This window comes from Eulemur rufifrons, chromosome 17 (genome assembly GCF_041146395.1).
Source record: "Eulemur rufifrons isolate Redbay chromosome 17, OSU_ERuf_1, whole genome shotgun sequence".
NCBI classification, from domain to species: Eukaryota; Metazoa; Chordata; class Mammalia; order Primates; family Lemuridae; genus Eulemur; species Eulemur rufifrons.
Window position 1 is genome coordinate 65,656,503 of NC_090999.1, and position 21,083 is coordinate 65,677,585.

A 21,083-nucleotide genomic window follows, 5' to 3' on the forward strand; every position below is an offset into this window, starting at 1 on the left:
GTAGGATTTTCGTCTTTCTTGAAGGCGGATTAATATTCCATTGCATGTGTGTACCACATTGTTTTTATCCATTTATTCATTCTGATGTCTTTGTTTTTGACTTGCGGGTTTCTGGAGGGGACTGATGAGAAAATATATTCTCTACTGATCCAAGAGTAAAGGTGATCCTGTATGTTTGAATTTTTCAGGATGGTTTAGGTTCTAGTGCCTAAAAGAGAAATTACACTGAACAGAAAGGGAGATTAGATTTGTTAAAAAGCAGTGAGCTCATAAAGAATGTCTCCTATTTTATCCATCTGTGTACAAGAAACTATTAAACTACTTTCAGCTGACTAATAAGGACCCATATAGAAAGCTGTTGACATGCCAGAGGCCTCGTACTTAGTGTTTTTACTGCCCTCCTCCGTAACCTCCCATTTCATAGCCTCAAAATAGTTCTGGGGAGAAAAGAAACCACCCAGTTTTAAAGTAGGGCAAAATAAATAAATAAATAAATAAATAAAAAAGATAAACGAGAACTCTTTCAACATAGAGCACCGTACTTGTCAGAATTTCAATGTTGCACGGAGGAGTCCAGCCCCAGAGTCAACCCTGGCCCTTCTTGGTATCGGGAGTGGATTCCGATGTTACTTGTATTGAGGCAGTTGAGGCCCTTTAGGGGCTTTCATAACCTTTACTTCAGGGTGTTACCATGAAAGAATCTTAAGTATCCTTGCATTACCATATCGTTATTTTTCAGCTGGTCCGTGGAGCTATTATTAAATATGTAGCCATAATGTGTATGGAAAAATCTCCAAGTAAACTGGCGTTTAGCTCACCAACATGTTAAATCCCTATACGTAACTTCCTTTAAAAACGACCACACTAAAAATCCCAGCACTTAAAATCCTGCATTTTCGGTAAAATATGCCAAATATAGCTTGAAGTAGTAAATAATCCCCCCAAAGCGACATTAGCAAATTAATTGGCGTGTGAACAAAGAAGCCTTTCTGCAGCGGCATGAATGTTGCCTTTATTTTTTCCCACAAGTATGATTTTGGAAAACAGCTGTAGCGCATGTTGACAAATGACAAAGTGGCAGACGTGGTAAAACACTTTCGGTCAAGGCCAAGCGGGGGGTAAACTGGGTTGCCGGAGCGGCAAACGGGTCTGAATCCCTCGCTTCCCTAACCTCTTTTTTCCAGTCCTCGGCGAGCGGGGGCCTCCTCGCCCCACCCCCCTTTCCTGGCTCTGGTTACAGCCTTTCGAGTTGAACAAACTTGCTGCAGGCGGATTGGCGGCCGGGAGCTCTCCGGCTTGGGCGGTGTATTTATTAATTTATATTCCGCGGCACCCCGCGCGGGCCGCTCCTTTGTATCCGGCTGCAGCCGCCCGGGCTCTGGGGCCTCGGCGGGGAGCGCGTCCCCCGCGTCCGCCCGACCCCTGGGGCCGGCACGTGCTGCGCCCCGCGGGCCCGCCGAGGGGGCGGAGGCCCTGGCTTTTTCCTACCCCCGTCTCTGCCAGGAGGAGGAGCAGCGGCGGGAGGCGACAGCTGCCCGGCCGAGGAGGCGCGGCGGAGCGGGGACTGCGGTCAGCTGAGTCCACTCGCGGCCGCACGCCGGCTCCGCGCCCGGCGACTCGCGGCGGCCGCCCGGGGATGTTCCCGGGCACTTCCTGACTGGCTGGCAGCGCGCACTCGGCGACTCGCACGCCCCCGGCCCCCGGCTCGCTCGCCCGCTCGCTGGCTCGCGCGGCCCGGCTCTGCGTCGGCCGCGCCGCGGTGGAGGCGCGCGAGGGGGACGCGGCCGGCGATGAGCGGATTGCGGGTAAACACGCCGCCGAGGGGCCCCGAGAGACCGTGAGCAGCTGCTTTTCGCCGAGTCGCCGCCCTGCCCTTGGATTTGAGATCATGTACGTACGCGTCGCGGACCTGCCATTGTCTGCCCCGAGCGCGTGTCGTGCGCCCCGGGCCGAGGGGCTCGTGCCCATCCTCGCCGCGCGCTGTCCCCCGCACTTCCTGTTCCGAGGAAAGTGACCAGCGCGCGGACCGTGCTCCTTTTCTCCCCTGTCTGTCCTGCAGGTCCATTCACATCGTGGCGCTGGGGAACGAGGGGGACGCGTTCCACCAGGACAATCGGCCGTCGGGGCTCATCCGCACTTACCTGGGGAGAAGCCCTCTGGTCTCAGGGGACGAAAGCAGCTTGTTGCTGAACGCGACCAGCACGGTCGCGCGTCCCGTGTTCACCGAGTATCAGGCCAGTGCGTTTGGGAACGTCAAGCTGGTGGTCCACGACTGTCCCGTCTGGGTAAGGGGCAGCAGCTGCTCCGTGCCGAGGCTGAAGGAGCTTCTCTTTCTTTCTTTTTTTTTTCCTCCCGCCCCCCCTTTGCCCACTTCCGTGAATGTGGAGTGTCCGTGTTACCTGGGTAGAGTTTTTAAACATTTTTTGAGAGAATCTTGGATCCTTTGTTCATGGGGGAGGGGGGTGGTAGCCCCGTCAGAGAACACTCTTGGGAGGTAAAAAGCCCCCGCAGGAATGTGAAGCACTTGCTCCTACACTTTATCACTGTGGGTTGTCCCTTGGTAGACAGCTGGCGGTTCTATGTGCCAACTCCAAGGGACAGGGTCACTAAGTTTCACTAGCAAAGAGCAGTGTTTTTCATGCCTACCCTGCGGGTGATAGTGTAATATTAGTGTTCTAAAAATACAGCCCCCTGAAAGCTCAAGGCAGGCAAAAATACTTTTCACTGGGACAGTTCAGAAATAGGACCCCTGGAAAAGGGGGAAAGGGACTGAGTTAATTTTAAACGACTCATTTATAGCACTATTAATTAACCTCTGAAAATTTTTAATTAGTTTTTAATTTTAATAATGCAGAATACTCTTGGTATATTACCCATTTGTTTTTAGTGATTCATGAATCAGAAATAGTATTACTAATACTGCTCGGAAAAGTAAAAATTAAATTTGTGATAATTGAACAAAATTGGAGTGAAGTGGATAAATTATAGTCTGATTTTTGAGTGTTTGATAAAAGGAAAAAGGAATCCGCTCCTAGACACATGTAGCTATTTAAAGTACACAATAACATTCTATTTTGAATGTTTTTCTTTAATCTTATTTGAAAATTTCTGATTCTGATTCTTTACTGATATTGGAGTTATATATATTTCACCTAAAGATTGCATTGTATAACAGAAGAAAGTTTAGTGTTTGAAAAAGAAAATACAAATTATCATTATGTGAGATTTTACATTTAAACAACAATTTTCAAAAACTGAATCAGGGCTGTAGGAAACAAGCATACCTTCCTAAAAAATGCATAAAAAATTTATGCCAATTTCCATATTATGGGGAAAAAGATCCCTGGCCCATGTAAATTTTCAGTTAAAGGAAAGTTATGTTAATATGCTAAAATAAACTAAAAACAGGCCTTTTCAATGTAAGAGATGCTATTAAACCCCTGGTTATGACAGTGATAATGCTGTTCATAAGAAGTATTGATGGAGAACTTACTGGCTGTCATCTATGCAAGCAAATGACACACTTCTTTTACTTTGGCCCTTTCATTGTGAATGACCATACAGTGTAAAAACTTATCAGTTTGACACGCAGTTGAACAAATATTTAGTGACTACAGTGAATAAATGTAGGGGAAATAAAAGAAGCTAAATTACCTTAGGATTGCTTTTCCTGTTTTTAATTTGAGCTGTTAACCCTTTCCTGTTTATGTTGATTTCACAAAAAGCAATGTTTGTGATCCCATGTATTTTGTCTACTAAAATGAAATCTTCCAAATGGATAAAGAAAGTAAGCCTCTATAGCTGGGTTTTTGCCATATACTGATTGTTATGGTTTGTTATGATAACCACTTTTTGTTTGGTTAGACTCTGGCCCTATTTAAGGAACTGAGTTTGTAACCAGATACAATTTTCTAGGTTATATTGATCTTCAGACATAGTAGATTACATTCGTAGAGTTCTTTTTTACAAGGTGTTTTTCTTCTCTTGGTGGTAAGTAAAGCCCATCAGAAATATTAAAGTTGATTGCAGTAATCATCTGTTATTTGATGTGTACTGAATCAGAATATTAAATATAGCGGAGCAGATAGAGCATAGGTTTTGGTATCAAAAGGATCTGATTTCAGGTCCCCACATTGCCACTTGATGCCTGTATGTCCTTGGTAAATCTCTTACTTTCTCTCAGCCTTATTTTCCCTATTGGTAAAATAATCATAACAATCCCTTCCTCCTAGAGCTGCGCTGAGGAGTAAATGAGATACTGGTACGTGCAAAGTTCTAAGTGTAGAGGTTAGCATGTAACACGTGCTGTATAGGTGGTAGCTATTATAATAAGTGTTTATTATAATTGTAGTATAGTCCTGTATCATACTAAGCAAAAGTAAAGTTTCCCTACATGTCATTCAAGATTTATGCAGCTACAGTATGTGGGGGCAGCAATGTTAGCACTTAATAGGTACTGTATTTGCAGTCCCACAATCAAGTAGAATAAAATTGTTTCAACGTAGAAATTTTTAAAGATGAGTTCAGTTCTCCAATGTGGCTTCAAGCCTTGTGTTGCATAACCTCTTAGAGGAAATCCTGGAACTGATTTACATGGGGTGGGAGACTTTGATTTCCTTCATAATTTTAGAAACTAGCGGAACATTTTCTCTTTGACATAGTTTGGAGATGAAATGTGTTGTTATTGCCTCCGAGTTGGAATGAGATAGTTGTGTTTCTCTTCCCTAGTTCTCTTCTGTAGATCCTTGACCTTACCCTGGATCCTTGCCTTATGTACTTGGCACTTTTAAAATAAATGTGCTTTGCATTCATTAGTGGCAGCTTATTATTAAATATTTAGTATGTCTTTATCTCTTACCCATCCCTTTTTTTGTGCAGTTATAGTATTATTTCATTTCACATTTCTAGGTCTTTTCTTGTTTATTAAAAACATTCCATAAAAAGCAGTGAGGTAGTAGATTCATAATTTTCTTGTGCCGGGTTTGACGCTCTGATTTGTATTACAAATAAAAGTATTTATAGTCTTTACATTCCCAATCCCACAGAGTTAATGATGCTTAAGCCCATTTTTTTCCTCAACATTTTCCCTTAAATGTCCTCTCCCTCCCCATATACCTCGTCAGTAACTCTGGAATGTTTAACTATTTAGAATGCAAAAAGCAGCTACTTTTGATTTATTCTCTCAGAGTTAAACGGCTGTTTAATATTAGTACCACTTATATTTAGTTTTTATCCCATTTATCTGACTTTGTCCTCTTTCTTTGTAATCCTTATGTACTCTGTGATAATTGTATATTTAGAACTTGAACACTATAACAGATACAGTTGGAGCTGCATACGTTTTGTGGTTTGGGATTTGCAAATTAGAGGAGAGCTCTGCTGGGAAGCTTTCCCACCTTCTTGCACTGTGTTCCACTTCATTTCTCCCCTGCTTACACCCTCCACCAAGTTCAAGCCTTTGTCTTTGATGCTCATATGCCACGCTTTGCCTTTTATTTTTTTGGATTCTGTTAAACGTCCTTCAAAAATGCTCTCTCCATCCTACTTTATTTCAGTAGGGTATTCACACCTAAAAATTCTGCAAATCTTGTTGCTTTGAGTGTACTTGTGGGAGATGGGCAGTTGGGAGGCTGTAGGGAATTGGGGGAGATACTGGTAAGCAGAAGCTCTCTCTGCGAAAGGGCATTGCTGTGGAACACTCCTCCAGAATTTTCCGTCATGGGATAAAATCTCTGTCACGTAGACTTTGGTTGAGTCAAACACTATTAACCCTGTTTTGGACTCATATTTCAAAGTGCAAACTTTCATCGCCCAACAGCTTTTGGATGTGTTAGCCACATCCAGCTGTCTGTTACCTTAAGCTAGCTTTATTACATCCTAGAAATACATACCAAAGGCCACATGAAGGGACAAATAATGATTAATAGTTAACTAGAGTATGAGAAAAAAGCTACTAGTGCATATTTGGCAGTGGAATTAAGATACATAAAGATATTTTCCTTATACCCACTATTCACACAAAAACTTGGAAAAATTATTTTTAAAAAATTATTTTTAAAATATCAAAGCACTACATTTTAAAGGAATAGGCTTCATAATAAATCACTTATGGGTCCAATTCTAAACATAAATGTTATTAACTGTAGTACAGAAGTAAAGATTTCAGAACTAGAAGGGTTTATCCTGAATTTTTAATTTATATGAGCAAAATACTTGAATTGCACATATATTCCTTACCATGTTACCTTGTAATACACTGTATCTTTTTATGTAGGCATACTTCCACCACCCCCAGGTACACACTGTACATATCCAGTACTGTCCAAAGGATGGATAAAGTTGAAAAATATGTATGAATTTTGCAAATAAGAATAAAATATATGGAGTTGCACAGAATTCATAATGTATTGCAGTTCAAAACACTGAAAAATCCTGCAGTGTCTAACTGGGTCACAGGAAGTCCTTTGAAGCTTTGTTACTCATGCTGATGTTCTTCCATCTAATGCCGTAACATTGCATTTTTGAAACTATTAGGTGATAAAAACTTAGTATAACTTTAAAACCAAGTGCTTATTTTTAAGTACAAATATTGAAAGAGTTGCTTATTTTATCAGTCTCTCAGAAATTCTCTAGATCTCCTGTTTAAACAATAAATACTAGCCTGGGCTAAATGAATAAGTAGAATTTTTAAAAAATAGAGTTAGTAGACTTCAAACATTTTTAATTTTATGTAGTTACTTGAATATGAATTTCTGTTTATGAATTCTAAAAATTAAAATATAGCAAAATGTTTAAACTAATATAGTTTATTTCATGATTGATTTGAAGACAAAAAGACTAAAGATTGCTGTTTGCATTTTGGTTTAGGACATATTTGACAGTGATTGGTACACCTCTCGAAATCTAATCGGGGGCGCCGACATCATTGTGATCAAATACAACGTAAATGACAAGTTTTCATTTCATGAAGTAAAGGATAATTATATTCCAGTGATAAAAAGAGCATTAAATTCAGTTCCAGTAATCATTGCTGCCGTTGGTACCAGACAAAATGGTAAGTATTTAATTTTCTTTTTTATAGTGAGCATGCAGGTACCATATTAATTTTAATTTAGGGCTAAGTTTGTTAATGATTAATACAGGTTTTTTTTTTGAAAACCAAAAAGACTTGGGTTCAACTGCCAGCTATTATCTCCTCATCATTTGATATGATAATAAGACAACAAAGGAGAAGGTGACAAATACCTGCTGATTCTGATGGGTACAAATCTGTCTTCTGAATGGCTCTCCTACAGTAATGAAGGAAGTCAGCGATTGCATTCTTTTGACATATGAGAGGTATTAAGCTGACACGGAGCCCTAGAAAACTCTTTTTGACAATGTAAAAGTCTATCCAATGGGGAAGGACAGATGATCCATATAAAGATGCAGGCTTGCAAGCCAGATTTTTAGGTAGATAATAATGAGTGAGTTGAAAACACTGACGATACTGCCCAAGAGAAAGGATTGCTGATGGATTCCTTTGGTTCAGACAGTTTCAGCCATTGCTGCTTTTCATATTATTGTCAAATATCTTAGGGCCAACTCAGAATTCGCTTTGATTTGGTAGTATTTCACAGATCTTCTTAGTGGTATTTTCTTAGTAAAGCTGTCTTTAAAATTTTATTCTTATTTCTTTTTTTACTTTTTTATTGAAGTATAGCAAAGTAAAGGACATAAAATTCACTCATCTTAGAGTGCAGCTTATGCATTTTTACACATGTATATATCCAATGACCATCACATAGATCAAGGTATATATAGAACATTTGCAGCACTCCAGAAGGCTCCCTCATGCCTCTTCCCAGTTAATAATACCCCTCCTCAGAGGTAACTGCTATTCTGACTTCTAACAACATGGATTTGGTTTATCTATTTTTGAACTTTTTACAAATGGGATTATACAGTATGTAGTGTCTTATGTCTGGCTAATTTCAGTTAGCATAATACTTTTGAGATTCATGTTATGCTTATCTGTACTTTATTTATTACTATATATTATCCCATTGTATGACTATGCCATAATTTATTTGTTCATTCTTCTTTTGATGATGGTTAGGTTGTGACCTAGGAGTGGGATTGTTGAGTCACAGGGTGGGTATGTTTAGCATTAGTAGATACAGATAAAGCAGGCTTGACCCACCCTTGACCCCATATCCCATCTACTTTCTTTTCTTTCTTTTTCCTTCTGGCCATGATTCTTGAGTTATCCACACTTCCTGAGTCCATTTCCTATTCATTCTTGAGTCCACTACAGTCGGACTTCATCTTTCGCAATTACACCAGTTCTCACTCGGTCACCAGTTGCTGTGGTTTGCATGTGTTTCCCAAAGTTCGTGTTCTGGGAACTTAATCCCCAATGCAACAGTGTTGAGAAATGGGACCATTAGGAGGTGATTAGGTCGTGAGGGCTCTGCGTGTTATCCCTGGAGTAGGTTAGTTATCCTGGGTGTAGTTTATCTTGGGAGACACCAGTTATATCCTTACTGCCAAATTTAATACACTGTAATAACAATTCTCCAATTCAAATTATTGAAACACACCTCTTCCTCCACTTAATAAAGCTACTCTTTCTTTACTGGTTCCTGTAATTCCCTGCCTTCCTTACTGTCTGCCCACCCGCCCCCACACCAGGACACTGTGGGCTCTGCATCCAAAGGGCTCTGCATCCAGACCACGACCCGGCTAACCTGTTACCCTGGCTTTTCCTGCATACACACTGCTGACTGTCCATTTTGTTCCTCTGACTCCAGTCTCTCTCCTGACCCACATCTTCGTAGATAACACCTCTTAAATATATTTCCTGGCTTGGTGAATGATGCCAGACCTATCCATTCACTCAAACTAAAATCATCCTAGACCCAGTACTCTCTCCCATTCCTTATATCCAGTTGATTAGGAAACTCTTTTGATTTTACATTTTAAGTAAATCTCAAACTCATTGCTTTCTCTTCACTCCCATTTGGGTTTCAGGTCCTAGTCATTTAATTATCTGTCATAGCAGCATTCTTTTTGGTCTCCTAAAGGGGAAGTTCCAGATTTTGTAGGATCTCAAGTTTATACAATTTGCGAAGTCCTTTGTAAGGGGGGAAAAAAAAGCCAATAAAATTACAGATACCTATATGTACAAAAGTAAATATTTATTTAGAATGAGAAAAGAAAGCACAGTACATTACAAATATAAAACAGCTGTCAAATACCACAAATGTTATTAAAATGTTTCTATTATTTAATAGCCTGACACTTCTTTACTTTTCTTATATTTTTTGGGCTGTGTAGTCTTTGATCACCTTTTCATATGATAACCACTTTGTGATATTTTCTGCAGAGAGAAGAGAATGATAATCACTTTTTCTTCCAGCGTGTTTCTCCACTCTCCACGTCTTTCTGGTCCTGGGCATCAGAATTTGTGTTACATTAGTATTTCAGCTAAGCATCCTTGTGTCATGATGCCAAATAAGTCTGCATTGTGGGCAGCAGAAGTATTCTTGTGCTAGGACAGTTATCAAGCACCTGTACAAGGAAGTGACTGTAAACCACAAATAATAGCTCACTAAACCCAATGTTAAATTTTCCTTAGTAGTAGTCCTAAATGCCCATGATTATTCCAGAGCTGCCTGATACAAGGTGAAGCAAGTTGGAGTGAAAAGAGATAATGGTCTTGACTAAATATCTTATTTTGTAAATTTTACAAAAGCACATGACCATGTGAAAAAATATATTGCTCAGGTTCTTCCTGGGGCTTGAAAAAGACCTGCAAGAAAAGGGCTTGAAGCTTAGGCATCTTCAGCTTCATGGTAAATTGGCCTCTGGTGTCCTATTCCTGGTTTGCCTCTTTCTGAAATAAATTCTCTCAGAATAATCATTCTAGAATACAGTCAGATCATGACACTCAATGCTTTCAATTCTTCCAGAACTTTCTTCTTTTCCCCTAACTTTCATTTTGAAAAATTTCAGACTTAAGACAATTGACAAGAATTGAACCCCAGAAGTTATAAACACACACACACACACAGACACACACACACACACACACACTTTTTTTATCTGAACCATTTGAGAATAAATTATAAACTATGGATTTTTTTCACTCCTAATTACTTCAGATATCATCTAAAACAAGATCATTCTATTAATCATAATATAACGATCACTCAAGAAATTTCACATACTGTCATCTATTATGCTATTAATATTTAAAATATAATCCATATTTACATTTTCCCAATTGTTCTAGTAATGTGTTTTGTAGCTATTTTTTTTTTGTTTTGCTTTGTTTTTTACCAATTCAGGATACAATTAGGAATTACACATTGTATTTAGTTGTCATATCTTTCTAGCCTCTTTTAATCCAGAGCAGTTTCCCAATGTTTTTTTGGAGTCTTTCATGACATTGGCATTTTTAAAGAACCTGGGCCCATTGTTTTGCATAATTCCTTCATTTATGATAAATGTGCTCGCAAAATAGTGATTTTCTATCATTCCTTCTATACTTCTTATTTGATATTCTTCTGCAAATGGAGCTTTCCCTTCTCTCTGCTCTTGCATTGTTTCTTTTAGAATCATTAGGATTCACGGCTTTGCATTTTATTTTATAATCTGTTCTTACGATTATTCTTTCTGATATTCACGTTGCCCCAGATTTGCCTAGAGGGGGCCTTTTCAAGGTAGCTCCAGTTTTTAAGCCCTTCCTTATTTTCCAGCATAAGACATTCCAGGCTAATCTTAGACTTTCCCTGTCTCAGCCCTGGAATCAGCCATTTCTTCAGGGAGCTATGATTTCTTTTAGTGGGTAATGATATTTAAAACCAAAATCTGGGCTCTTGGATGCCCATTACTTTAGGTATCATTGCTTCTAGGCCCTTTCATTGGTTAGAGCCAGGGATTATATATTTTTTTAAATCGTGGGTTCCCACTGATACTCTTATTCTAGTCCAGTATTCATATGTCACTTCAATAACTTTCTATTATAAAATCCTTACCTGAGATACAAGATCCTTCATGATCTAGCCTCTGACTACTTCTAGAACCTTGTAGGGCACAATCTTTTATTGCACCACACTGAACTACTTGGAGAACTTAATGTCTTAATTTAGATCTAGGAAAGTGTCAACTTTCTAATTTCTTCGGACATCACCTTCCCTCCTTTTTCTCTATTCTCTCCTTTTGGGGCTCTTGCTAGACTAATGTGGAAACTTCTGGGTCTCTCCTCTGATTCTTTTAAACTCCCTTTATCTCTTTATGCTGCATTATGGGAGAATTCCATAGCCTTTGTTTCCAGTTCACACATTAGTTCTACTGGGTCTGTTCTATTCTGCTTTATTAAATTTTTTTTTCAACAGATTTTTCATATCTAAGATTGCTGATTGATTATTTTCATAATTTCTTGTTTCTGTCTTAAGGATGCAAATACTTTAAAAAAAAAAAGCTCTCAGGATAATTAATTCTACATAATAATTCTGTTTTGATTGGTCTGTTAAGTCTGGTTTTGAGTGGTCATTCTAAGTCTTTCCAGTTGATGGGAGTTTATTTCATGGTGTGGATGCTTCTCAAACATTGGGTAAGTTTTGATTTGTCTACTTTTGCAGTTTCCTTTCCCTTTTGGATTGATGCCTTCCTCTTCTGCTGCCCACCTGCTGTCTGGGGAGGGGTGGAAGTGGGACTACACACAGGATCAGCAGGCCTGGCTGCTTCTACTGGGCACTCCAGCTAACCTCCAGTCAGCGCCCTTGGCCTGCTCCCACTTCTTGCTCCCCCGTTGTTGGGCAGCAAGCACTCCTGACGTTGCTGCAGGGCGTACCTGTGCTCTGAGCTTCAGGATTCCTCTCTGGTCCTGCCATCATTCTCTCAGACACTCCTAGCTTCTGAGCTGTTGAGGTCTCTCCTCTAGTTTTTGAGTGTTGCTGTATATTCAGTCCTTCCTCCCTCTCTCCTGCCTCCATGCTTTCCTCTCCCCTCATTATTTCCTCCTTCCCTCCCTCCCCCGCTCTTATTTCATCATCTCTGTACTTTGGCAGGGAGGGAGATTGCAGTATGGGCTCAGCTGCCATCTTGAACCTGGAAATGAATGTGTTCTCTTTTTGCTCACATGCAGGCCTCTACATATGTTATATCCTGACTGGAGTCTGGATATAGCCCCCTCTGCACAGCCCCTATCATATCTGCATAGCAGATTTGAGTTTGTCCTTTAAAGCATCACCTTTTCTGTGAGGCCTTCTGTAATTCCCCCTAGACAGAGTTAATTTCCTCTCCTCTGTTCCCATGGTGACTTTGTATACCTTTATTTTAGTGCTTATTATATTTCGTTACAATTGTTTGCAATCATGTCTATCTCATCTCAGTTTGACTGTGAGTTTCTTTTATCTTTGCATCTTTATATCCCTAGTGCCTGATGGCAGGTAGGTGCTCAAGAAACATTTGTTCAATGAGTGAATGAATGGTTTTATGGATGATCTAAATAAGTGAAAAAATCAATTTCACTAACAAGATGAAATTAATTTATCATATGATTACAAAGTAATTACAAACCTGAATCTGGCTATTCAACATTCAACTTGAAGACCTTTGTTTCCCTGCCTTCGCCACCCCCCCCCCCAAACACACACACTTCCCCTTGCCCCCATATCCTTTACAATACATAAAACTGTGCTGGGAGCTCTCCTGCTAATTCTCTTGGAACTCTTTTTAGAATTAGTTGAGCAAATATGATCAGTTTCATCTCTCCTTTGTTACATATGTTTTTGATAAGCCTGACTGCGTGGATGTCTTCATCATACTTGGCTCTGCATAAATTTTAGCTTTTACTAAATATTGAATCTATCTTTAAAGGAGAAATTTTTTTAGAATATGCCCAGGATGTCTTCATAGCCTTAATCTCTCGAAGACAGGCATCCTGTCTTTCCATTATTTTTGAAGCTCTGGTGGAGCCTCGTCCTTTGCTAGGCTAGAATTTTTGAAAAGAATTTTTAAAACTTTCAAGCAGTGGCAACATTGTAAGAATTACCCTGCAGGTTCCCAAGGCCATTACTTTGAAAGAGATGCCATTCATTTGAATGCCAGAGTTACATTGTGTTTGCTTTAAAAAAAAAAAAAAAAAAAAAGTAGACATTTTATGATAATATCTTAAAAGATAACATGTAAGAAAAAAAAAGACTACAGTGTTAGCTAGAAAAATGTAGCACCCTGATTCAGAGTTCCTGTGACCATGAGGCACCACAAGTTAAATTTATTTTGGGTCCACTGATTGTTCCTGATAAAATACTCAGGGTAAATTTATTTAATCCAGAAATGTTTTGTTGGTTCTCCTGCTAGAACCAACACAAGTCAGACTTGCACTTAGAATCTAAGATTATATAGTTGATTGATACGGAAGAATATAGGAATGGTTCCAAAGAGAATTACAGAATAACTAATTAGGAACAAAAGCCTGTGAAGAAGGATTTAACAAATAATATTTTAGAATCCAGATAAAGGGTAAGTAGCTAAGTGGCTGCTGATTTACAGCACAATATGGTGTGTAATGACTAGGTATTTTTCTTTTTTGGTGAGTGAACAAAAAGAATGTCTTTTGGTGACATAAAAGAGATGCAAAGATTAGCCATAAGGAGGCATTTTCTAGGAACGTGTGTCGGTAAGATGGTTATAGCTACACACAATGGAAACCCCACTCAGCTGGCTGAAACCTGAAATTAGTTGTATTTTTACCTCAAATTAAGATTGTTTGGTAAAAATTATTTTACATTGTGTTCACTTGAAATACTACTGACTTTGCTTGATTTTTGTGCAGAAATAAAGTTTAATAAGATGATCTGCCTACCCACCCCATTCCACGGACATAAGGAGAGCTTTGTAGATATAAGAAGGCCTCTGTCTTCAGAAAATTAAAGGCACTGTTTATGAGGGCTTTGTAAAGAATGCAGAATACCAATGTGTTATTTTTCAAGACAGGCTAAATTCTGCATGAAAACTTTATTTGCCCTAAACCTAAAATGATCTTAGAAAAAGTAAAGGCAAAAGCTCAAATTAGAATTTATAGCATAATTTAGAGAACCCAAGCTTAATTTTTAAGTCACTGTATCTTTGGAATCAGTAATTCTTTACTCAAATTAAATTTTTATCTTATCTTCTGATGTCACTTTTATCAGGTGGAGCAAGTGATAGTTTTATTATTGTTTGTTTGTCTTTGACTCACAAGGAGATGTGGACAAGTCACATAACCTCTCAAAGCCTCCATTTCCTCTTCTGTAAAATGAGGATGTGAATACGTGGTCTCTGAGCTCTAAAATGCTTTCAATTAAGCTAAAATTATCTAAGTCATGTGTATCTGTGCATGCATGCATTTTTACATATATAGTATGCATGTACACTAAATATCCTTAGTATATACGTCTATGTACATATATGTGCTCCCTCTTCATTGGTAGGAGATTTGTGTTGCAGGCTATGGAGAGTCACTGAAATGCCCTTTCAGGGTCGCTGTACTTACTTCCTCAGTTACTGAGCATGTTGGCTGCTGATGGTGCACAGTGGAGTCCCTTTCTAGGCTTTACTCTCTGCTGTTGGCAGCTGTCTTGCCCAAAGTTATGCCCCCTCCACAGGTGCAGCCCTTGTCTAATTACTGGTCATTTTAGGGATGAGATATAAAACTGCCTTTCCCCAAATGTGGAACAACTTTAAAAGGCCATTTAAGCTCCCAAGCCCTGTGCAGTAGGGTCAGCTGTGGTCTGGGTTGCGACTGCACTGCAGTTCAAATTTTCCTCTGCCCAGTCCTGCATCCCTCACCCCTGAGAAAAGTTGTTCCTAAGATCACCCCCGATGAACCTCCAGTACGCCAGTCTCCATCTCAGAGTCTGCTTCCCAGGAAGGCCAGCCTACAACAACATGCATTTCTGAAAATAAATTTACCCTCTTCTGACCCGGTGACCTGGCAGCCTTTTGAACAGTGACACATATGATATGGTTGTGAAGCAAAACAAAGCTAGCTGACAAATATGGAATGGAGCACATATTTTTAGCCTTACAAGGAAGTGTTCTTGTAGATAGGTTTATCAGCCACCTTCCCAGCTGTAGGTCTATACATGGTACAACCGTGAATCTTGGGACTTTTCACTTTTTGAATAAATACTTTTTAAAAATTTTTAATTATTATGGGTACATAATAGTTGTATATCTTGAGTAAATACTTTTTATTCTGTCAGTTTTAAATTTTTTAATTTTAAAGAAAAAATAGTGATTGAATTTGATCTCTGAAGTTCAATGCTTTAGAGCCTAATGATTGAAATGTATGCATTAATAAGAATACATGTCTCTGAAATTTACAAAGGGAGTGACAGTTTGAAGCCTTGAAAATCAGGTCAAATTGAGGGTTCGATTAAAATAAAACTATAAGGTTTATTCAAACTTTGTAAATATATTTCGAGTTTACTACAGAAAAAGTGCGAGTCCACTGTTTTCAATGCTTTCTATGGCAAGCAAGTTGTTAAATTTGTAATCTTTTCTACCTGCCTAGAGATATTGATATTCTGGATGTCAAGGTTATGTAGAAAGAAGCAGTGCTGCCATTATTGGCTGGTAGGTCTAATTTCTATAGTAGCCTTGATGATATTCATTCACCTATTTTTAAATTCTTCTATTTTCTAAAATAGTATTTATTCTTCTTGCAGCTAATGCTTGTTTATTTAGGGACCTTTGTATTATTATTAACACTTATTATTCAGAGTCTAGTGGATAGTAGATGTACTGAATGCTCTTGTACTGTGGTTCTGGTAGGAGCCCTTTGTTATTTAACATTCAGATTGTCTACATTTTTTTTTTTTGTTTAATTTCAAAGCTCTTTGTTTTCAAATTTGTTTTCTCAGAAGAATTACCTTGTACGTGCCCACTATGTACCTCAGATAGAGGGAGCTGTGTTAGTACAACCGAAGGGATCCAACTTGCTAAAGAATTAGGAGCTACCTACCTTGAACTCCATAGCCTTGATGACTTCTACATAGGGAAATATTTTGGAGGAGTGGTAAGTGGAAATTCCTGTTATGTGTAAAGTCCTTTTTCAGCCTTTAGTTATTTTGTAGGACATCAATTAGAACTTCAGTTTTAAAAGGATGAGTAGTCTTACCCTTGAGAAATAAAATGAGAGTAGTAAGTAGCAAAGGTTTTATTGGAGTAAAATTATAGGTTTTTTCCTCCAAATGAAATATTTTCTATTGTCTAATATGATATTTTGGAATTTTTCATTTGGTGACATTTGGCTGGTCTTTGTTATACATAGCAAAAACCTGTTTACTTCCCCAAACCTGTGATGTCAGTTTTAATAGTAATCTTTATACGGCTGAACAAGCCTGGCAGCCTGAACCAGTGGGCCCTGGTTCTTTCCATCTACTAGTTGAAAAGAATAATTTTTCTTTCACTATGTGTGCTTTGGCAAGATTTTATATCCTCCTAACCTTGTCATAGCTCAACCATAGTCAGAGGAACTACTTGTACAAATAGCTTCTTGTTGGATATGTGGGGAGCCAGGGTTTGCACGCTCGACTGCAGTGGCATTTACTGGGTCCTGCGGTCGCTTTGAGGCTCATCTTAACACATAGCACCTACCCTATAATATTAGGACTGTAGGGTCCTTGGAGAATACTGTGGGGTTGTATCATTTCAGAATTTACTGACTTGGAAACTATCTTTCCAACCCTCCAAGAAGTGAATCCTCTCAACAAACAAATCTGATGAACAATGATGAGAGGTTAAAACCAAAGAAAACCCTACCTTCAGCAGGAGCACTTTGGCATCCTCCAGCAGTTCCCTAGCTCTTCATCAAGTGCTGTTTCCAGTACGCCATAAGGTCATCACAGACATTCCTGTTGAAATGTTGAGGTTTCTACAGATGACTACAGAAATTTTATTTGTTCTGGAGTTAACTACACTGGGTAAAATAAAGACCAAATATAAATGGTGCTAATTTCTATCAAATACAAATGGCTATTTTCACCTAGTAATATAAACATTAATATTATGGCATTAAGGAAGATTTACTTACGATATTGATATTATCAATAACTGTCATATTTGACATATGAAAACTTTTGTCATATTTGTTTATAGTGATAAGCAGTGGGCAGAAAGACAGAGAGGTGAAATCTAACTTTCCTAGCAGATGATATTGTGGTGGCTTAAAAAAATATATTAATTTGGTCAAGAATGATGCATTTCCCTGAAACACCTAGGGAGTTGGGGGAAAAAAGATGGTTTGGTTTCATTTGTTGAGAAGTTTCATCGGTTGGATTTGGTCTCATTTGGTGAAGAGAAGGCTGGTTCCCTTGGGAGCCTTAAGTCTCCTTGTTCCACATTCCAGGATCCTGAACCTGAAATCTCAGGGTCATTCCTCCACCCTCCGACTCCCACTTTCTCTTCTCTCTTTCTATTCTCTCCATTCCTTGTTTCTCTTTTTCTCTAACACCTAATGTTGCAGTTAGGGTTAGAGGCATGTTGAGGATTGAAGTTGTGATCAAGGTTGGGAGAAAGACATGGCAGTTTCTTTTTTCCTTAACTCAGGACTTGATGAAAATATGGAAGTAAGATTAGGATGATCTCTTTAGATCCATTACTCTCTAGTAAAGTACAATGGGATCTTGAGTGTAAGAAATAATGGCATTTGCAAGAACATGGTTAGAGATGATAATGTTAGAATGAAAGGATCATTTAAAATTTTCTGTTTAAGAATCAGGGATGAAGAGCTGTGCAGTGCTAGCCACATCCCTGGGCAAGAGGGGCACCTGCCCTGAGCTTTAGAGACCCCCATCTGACCCTCCTCTAGTTGCACCCCTCTCCACAGGGCACACACAAGTCAATGGAGCCAAGGGATGTGCCCACCTCGAGCTGGTATCCCCCTTCTAGATGTATACCATTCAGTATGGAACCACTAGCCACATGTGGCTATTTATATTTAAATTAATTGAAATGAAATAAAAATCAATTCCTCGAGCATGCTAGCCACATTTCAGGTGCTCTAGAGCTTTATATGGCTAGTGGCTACTGAATTGGATAGTGTAGATAATACAGAACATCTCCATCAACACAGAAATTTTTATTGGACAGTGCTATGACTGTGCTTCTAAACCTGGAATGCCAGAGTTCTCTAACCACTGGTCCTCAGTCTGTTTCTTGGGCCTGTTCAGGACACTTTCCTGGGTCCATCCTCCTGAAAGTGGACCACATTGCTGGTGTGTGCACCCCTAGGCCTGAGAGGTGGCCAGGGAGACTATTTATGAGGAATGGGAGAGGGGAGAGTGGATGGAGCTTAGACATCCACTTGTGTGCACAAAGCTCCTCCAAGCATGGGATGGAACAGGGTGAGAAAAGGCGGGGTGGTCTTGGGGCAGGAGTTAAGGACCAGCTCTCCCTGTACTGCATGAACCTCCGAGGAGTCTTGGAATTTAAATCTAAATCTGGCCTGCCAGGCTTTTGTGATAATGTATTTGTCAAAGGAGGAGTATAGAATATCTTTTACATAACAGTTTGTTTTCTTGATTTACGGCATTTAAATATTTAGGTATATGGTGGGTGGACCTCCATTTGTACTTTTGCCCCAGGCCTTGCAAGGGAGGGCACAGGCCTGGAGCTATGTAAGTGCATGTGGATGAGATTTTTAATTTGTAAAGAACAGATTTCAAGAGAAAAAAGTGAAGTTTCCTAGCTGATAGGAACATTTATAGACATGGAACCAGATGTGTTACTGCTTTGAATTTCACTAGTATTAACTGCGGTGGTTGGGTGGCTACTCACTGAGAAAATTACTGATAGCCGCACAGTTGTAGTGCTTCACTTTTTTTGATTATTCAAAAGAATAGCCTGGTGTGGTAGCATGTGCCTGTAGTCCCAGCTACGCAGAGGCTGAGGCGAGAAGATCCCTTGAGCCCAGGAATTTGAGTTTAGCTTGGACAAAACAGTGAGACCCCATCTCTAAAAAAAGAGAATAAACAATTTATTCTTGAATGGATTGTTTATTTGTGTGCAGGCAAGGCCCAATCTGTTCCACTAGATACATTTTTTTAATTAAAAAAATTGCTTACAGGTGTTTGCTAATGCATACATATACATGGCACGGACATTTAAAACATTTGACAAATGTGATTTGGGGTCCAAATTATCATGTTAGATGTGTAATCTTGTTGGACCTCTAATTAAAATTTGATTCATGTTTTAGTTGGAGTATTTTATGATTCAAGCCTTAAATCAGAAGACAAGTGAAAAGATGAAGAAAAGAAAAATGAGCAGCTCATTCCATGGAATTAGACCGCCTCAGCTCGAACAACCAGGTACATTTATTAGCGTCTGTCTGGACATGCAGTGAACACTTATTACAGACCATTTCTCAGAGGTCTTAGTGCAATTGTTCTGAAATTTGAGTACGACCAGGACTTTCCTAACGTTCTGATTCAGTAAACCTGGGAAAGGGCCTGGAATCTGCTTGAATAAACTTCCCAGGTGATGCTGAAGCAGATTGGTACTTAGACCCCATTTTGAGAAATACTGTCTTAAAAGTTGAGCCTACAGCCTCTTAAAAATTGTGTGTGTGGTGGAGCTATTCTAGATTAAAGTCCAATGCAAAATGACTACCAAATGCAATGCGTGAACCTTGATTGGATACTGGTTCAAAAAAAACATCTAAATGATATTCTTGGAACACGGGCAAAATTTAAAATGGAGTGGAAATCAGATGATGATATGGAATTACTGTTAATTTTCTTATGTATGATCATGGTGATATGATTAATAGGAGAATGTTCTTATTCTTAGGAGATGGACGTGAAAGTATTTTAGAGCCAAGGTGTCCTGATGACTGCAGCTTACTTTTAAATGGTTCAGCTGCGTGTGTGTGTGTGTGTGTGTGTGTGTGTGTGTTTCTGTCTATCTAGAGATAAGGCAACATTAATGACAGAATGTTAATAACTGCAGGATCTGAGTGGAGGATATATGTGTGTTCATTATATCATTCTTTCAACTTTTTTGAGTGTTTGAAAATTTTCTTAATGCAAAATTAGGGGAAAACCGGCCGGGCGCAGTGGCTCACGCCTGTAATCCTAGCACTCTGGGAGGCCGAGGCGGGTGGATCACTCGAGGTCAGGAGTTCGAGACCAGCCTGAGCAAGAGTGAGACCCCGTCTCTACTAAAAATAGAAAGAAATTTATATGGACAACTAAAATATATATATACAAAAAATTAGCCGGGCATGGTGGCGCATGCCTGTAGTCCCAGCTACTCGGGAGGCTGAGGCAGGAGGATCGCTTGAGCCCAGGAGTTTGAGGTTGTTGTGAGCTAGGCTGAAGCCACGGCACTCACTCTAGCCCGGGCAACAGAGTGAGACTCTGTCTCAAAAAAAAAAAAAATAAATAAAATAAAAAAATAAAAAATAACAAAATTAGGGGAAAATAAAGTTATAAATAAATTATATCAACTGTTAATCTGAATTTTTTTTGCATAATTTTGTGATAGAAATAGTAGACTGGTACTCTATCAGATTAATTTGTTTTAGATATTGTTTTTAAAATGTAGGCACTTGATAAATGTTGAATAAATGAATATAAATAAAAATCAGGAAAATATAAATTAGAATGGACTGGGGAGGTGGGAGGATGGGAATTAAAAAGAATTAAAGTGGGAGATCATTTCCAGGTTTAAAAAAATGCAGCTATAAAGCTGAGTGTGGTGGCACATGCCTGTAGCCCCAGCTGCTTGGGAGGCTGAGGTGGGAGGATCTCTTGAGCTCAGGAGTTGGAGTCCAGCCTGGGCAACATACTGAGACCCTGTCTCAATCAATCAGAAGGAAGGAAGGAAGGAAGGAAGGAAGGAAGGAAGGAGGGGAGGGAGGGAGGGAGGGACAGAGGGCGGGAGGAAAAAAGAGGAAGGAAGGGAGGGAGGGAGGGAAAAAGAGGAAGGAAGGAAGGAGAAGAAAAAGAAGAAGGAAGGAAGGAAGGAAGGGATGGATGCAGATATATGGGCCATAAATGATACATACCTGGCTTTGAACTTCCCGGTTTGCAAAGTGAAAGAGG

General features: G+C 39.4%; 1 protein-coding gene across 1 annotated transcript in view; it reads left to right on the forward strand.

Moving 5' to 3' along the window:
* Window positions 1-1,382: 1,382 nt before the first annotated feature.
* RHOBTB3 (Rho related BTB domain containing 3) overlaps window positions 1,383-21,083 on the forward strand; it is a 56,497-nt gene continuing 36,796 nt past the window's right edge. The window contains exons 1-5 of the mRNA XM_069492839.1: window positions 1,383-1,890; window positions 2,060-2,285; window positions 6,868-7,054; window positions 15,897-16,051; window positions 19,235-19,346. Of these exons, the coding sequence (XP_069348940.1) occupies window positions 1,889-1,890; window positions 2,060-2,285; window positions 6,868-7,054; window positions 15,897-16,051; window positions 19,235-19,346 (682 nt within the window). The 5' untranslated portion in view covers window positions 1,383-1,888. The remainder of the gene's footprint in view (window positions 1,891-2,059; window positions 2,286-6,867; window positions 7,055-15,896; window positions 16,052-19,234; window positions 19,347-21,083) is intronic.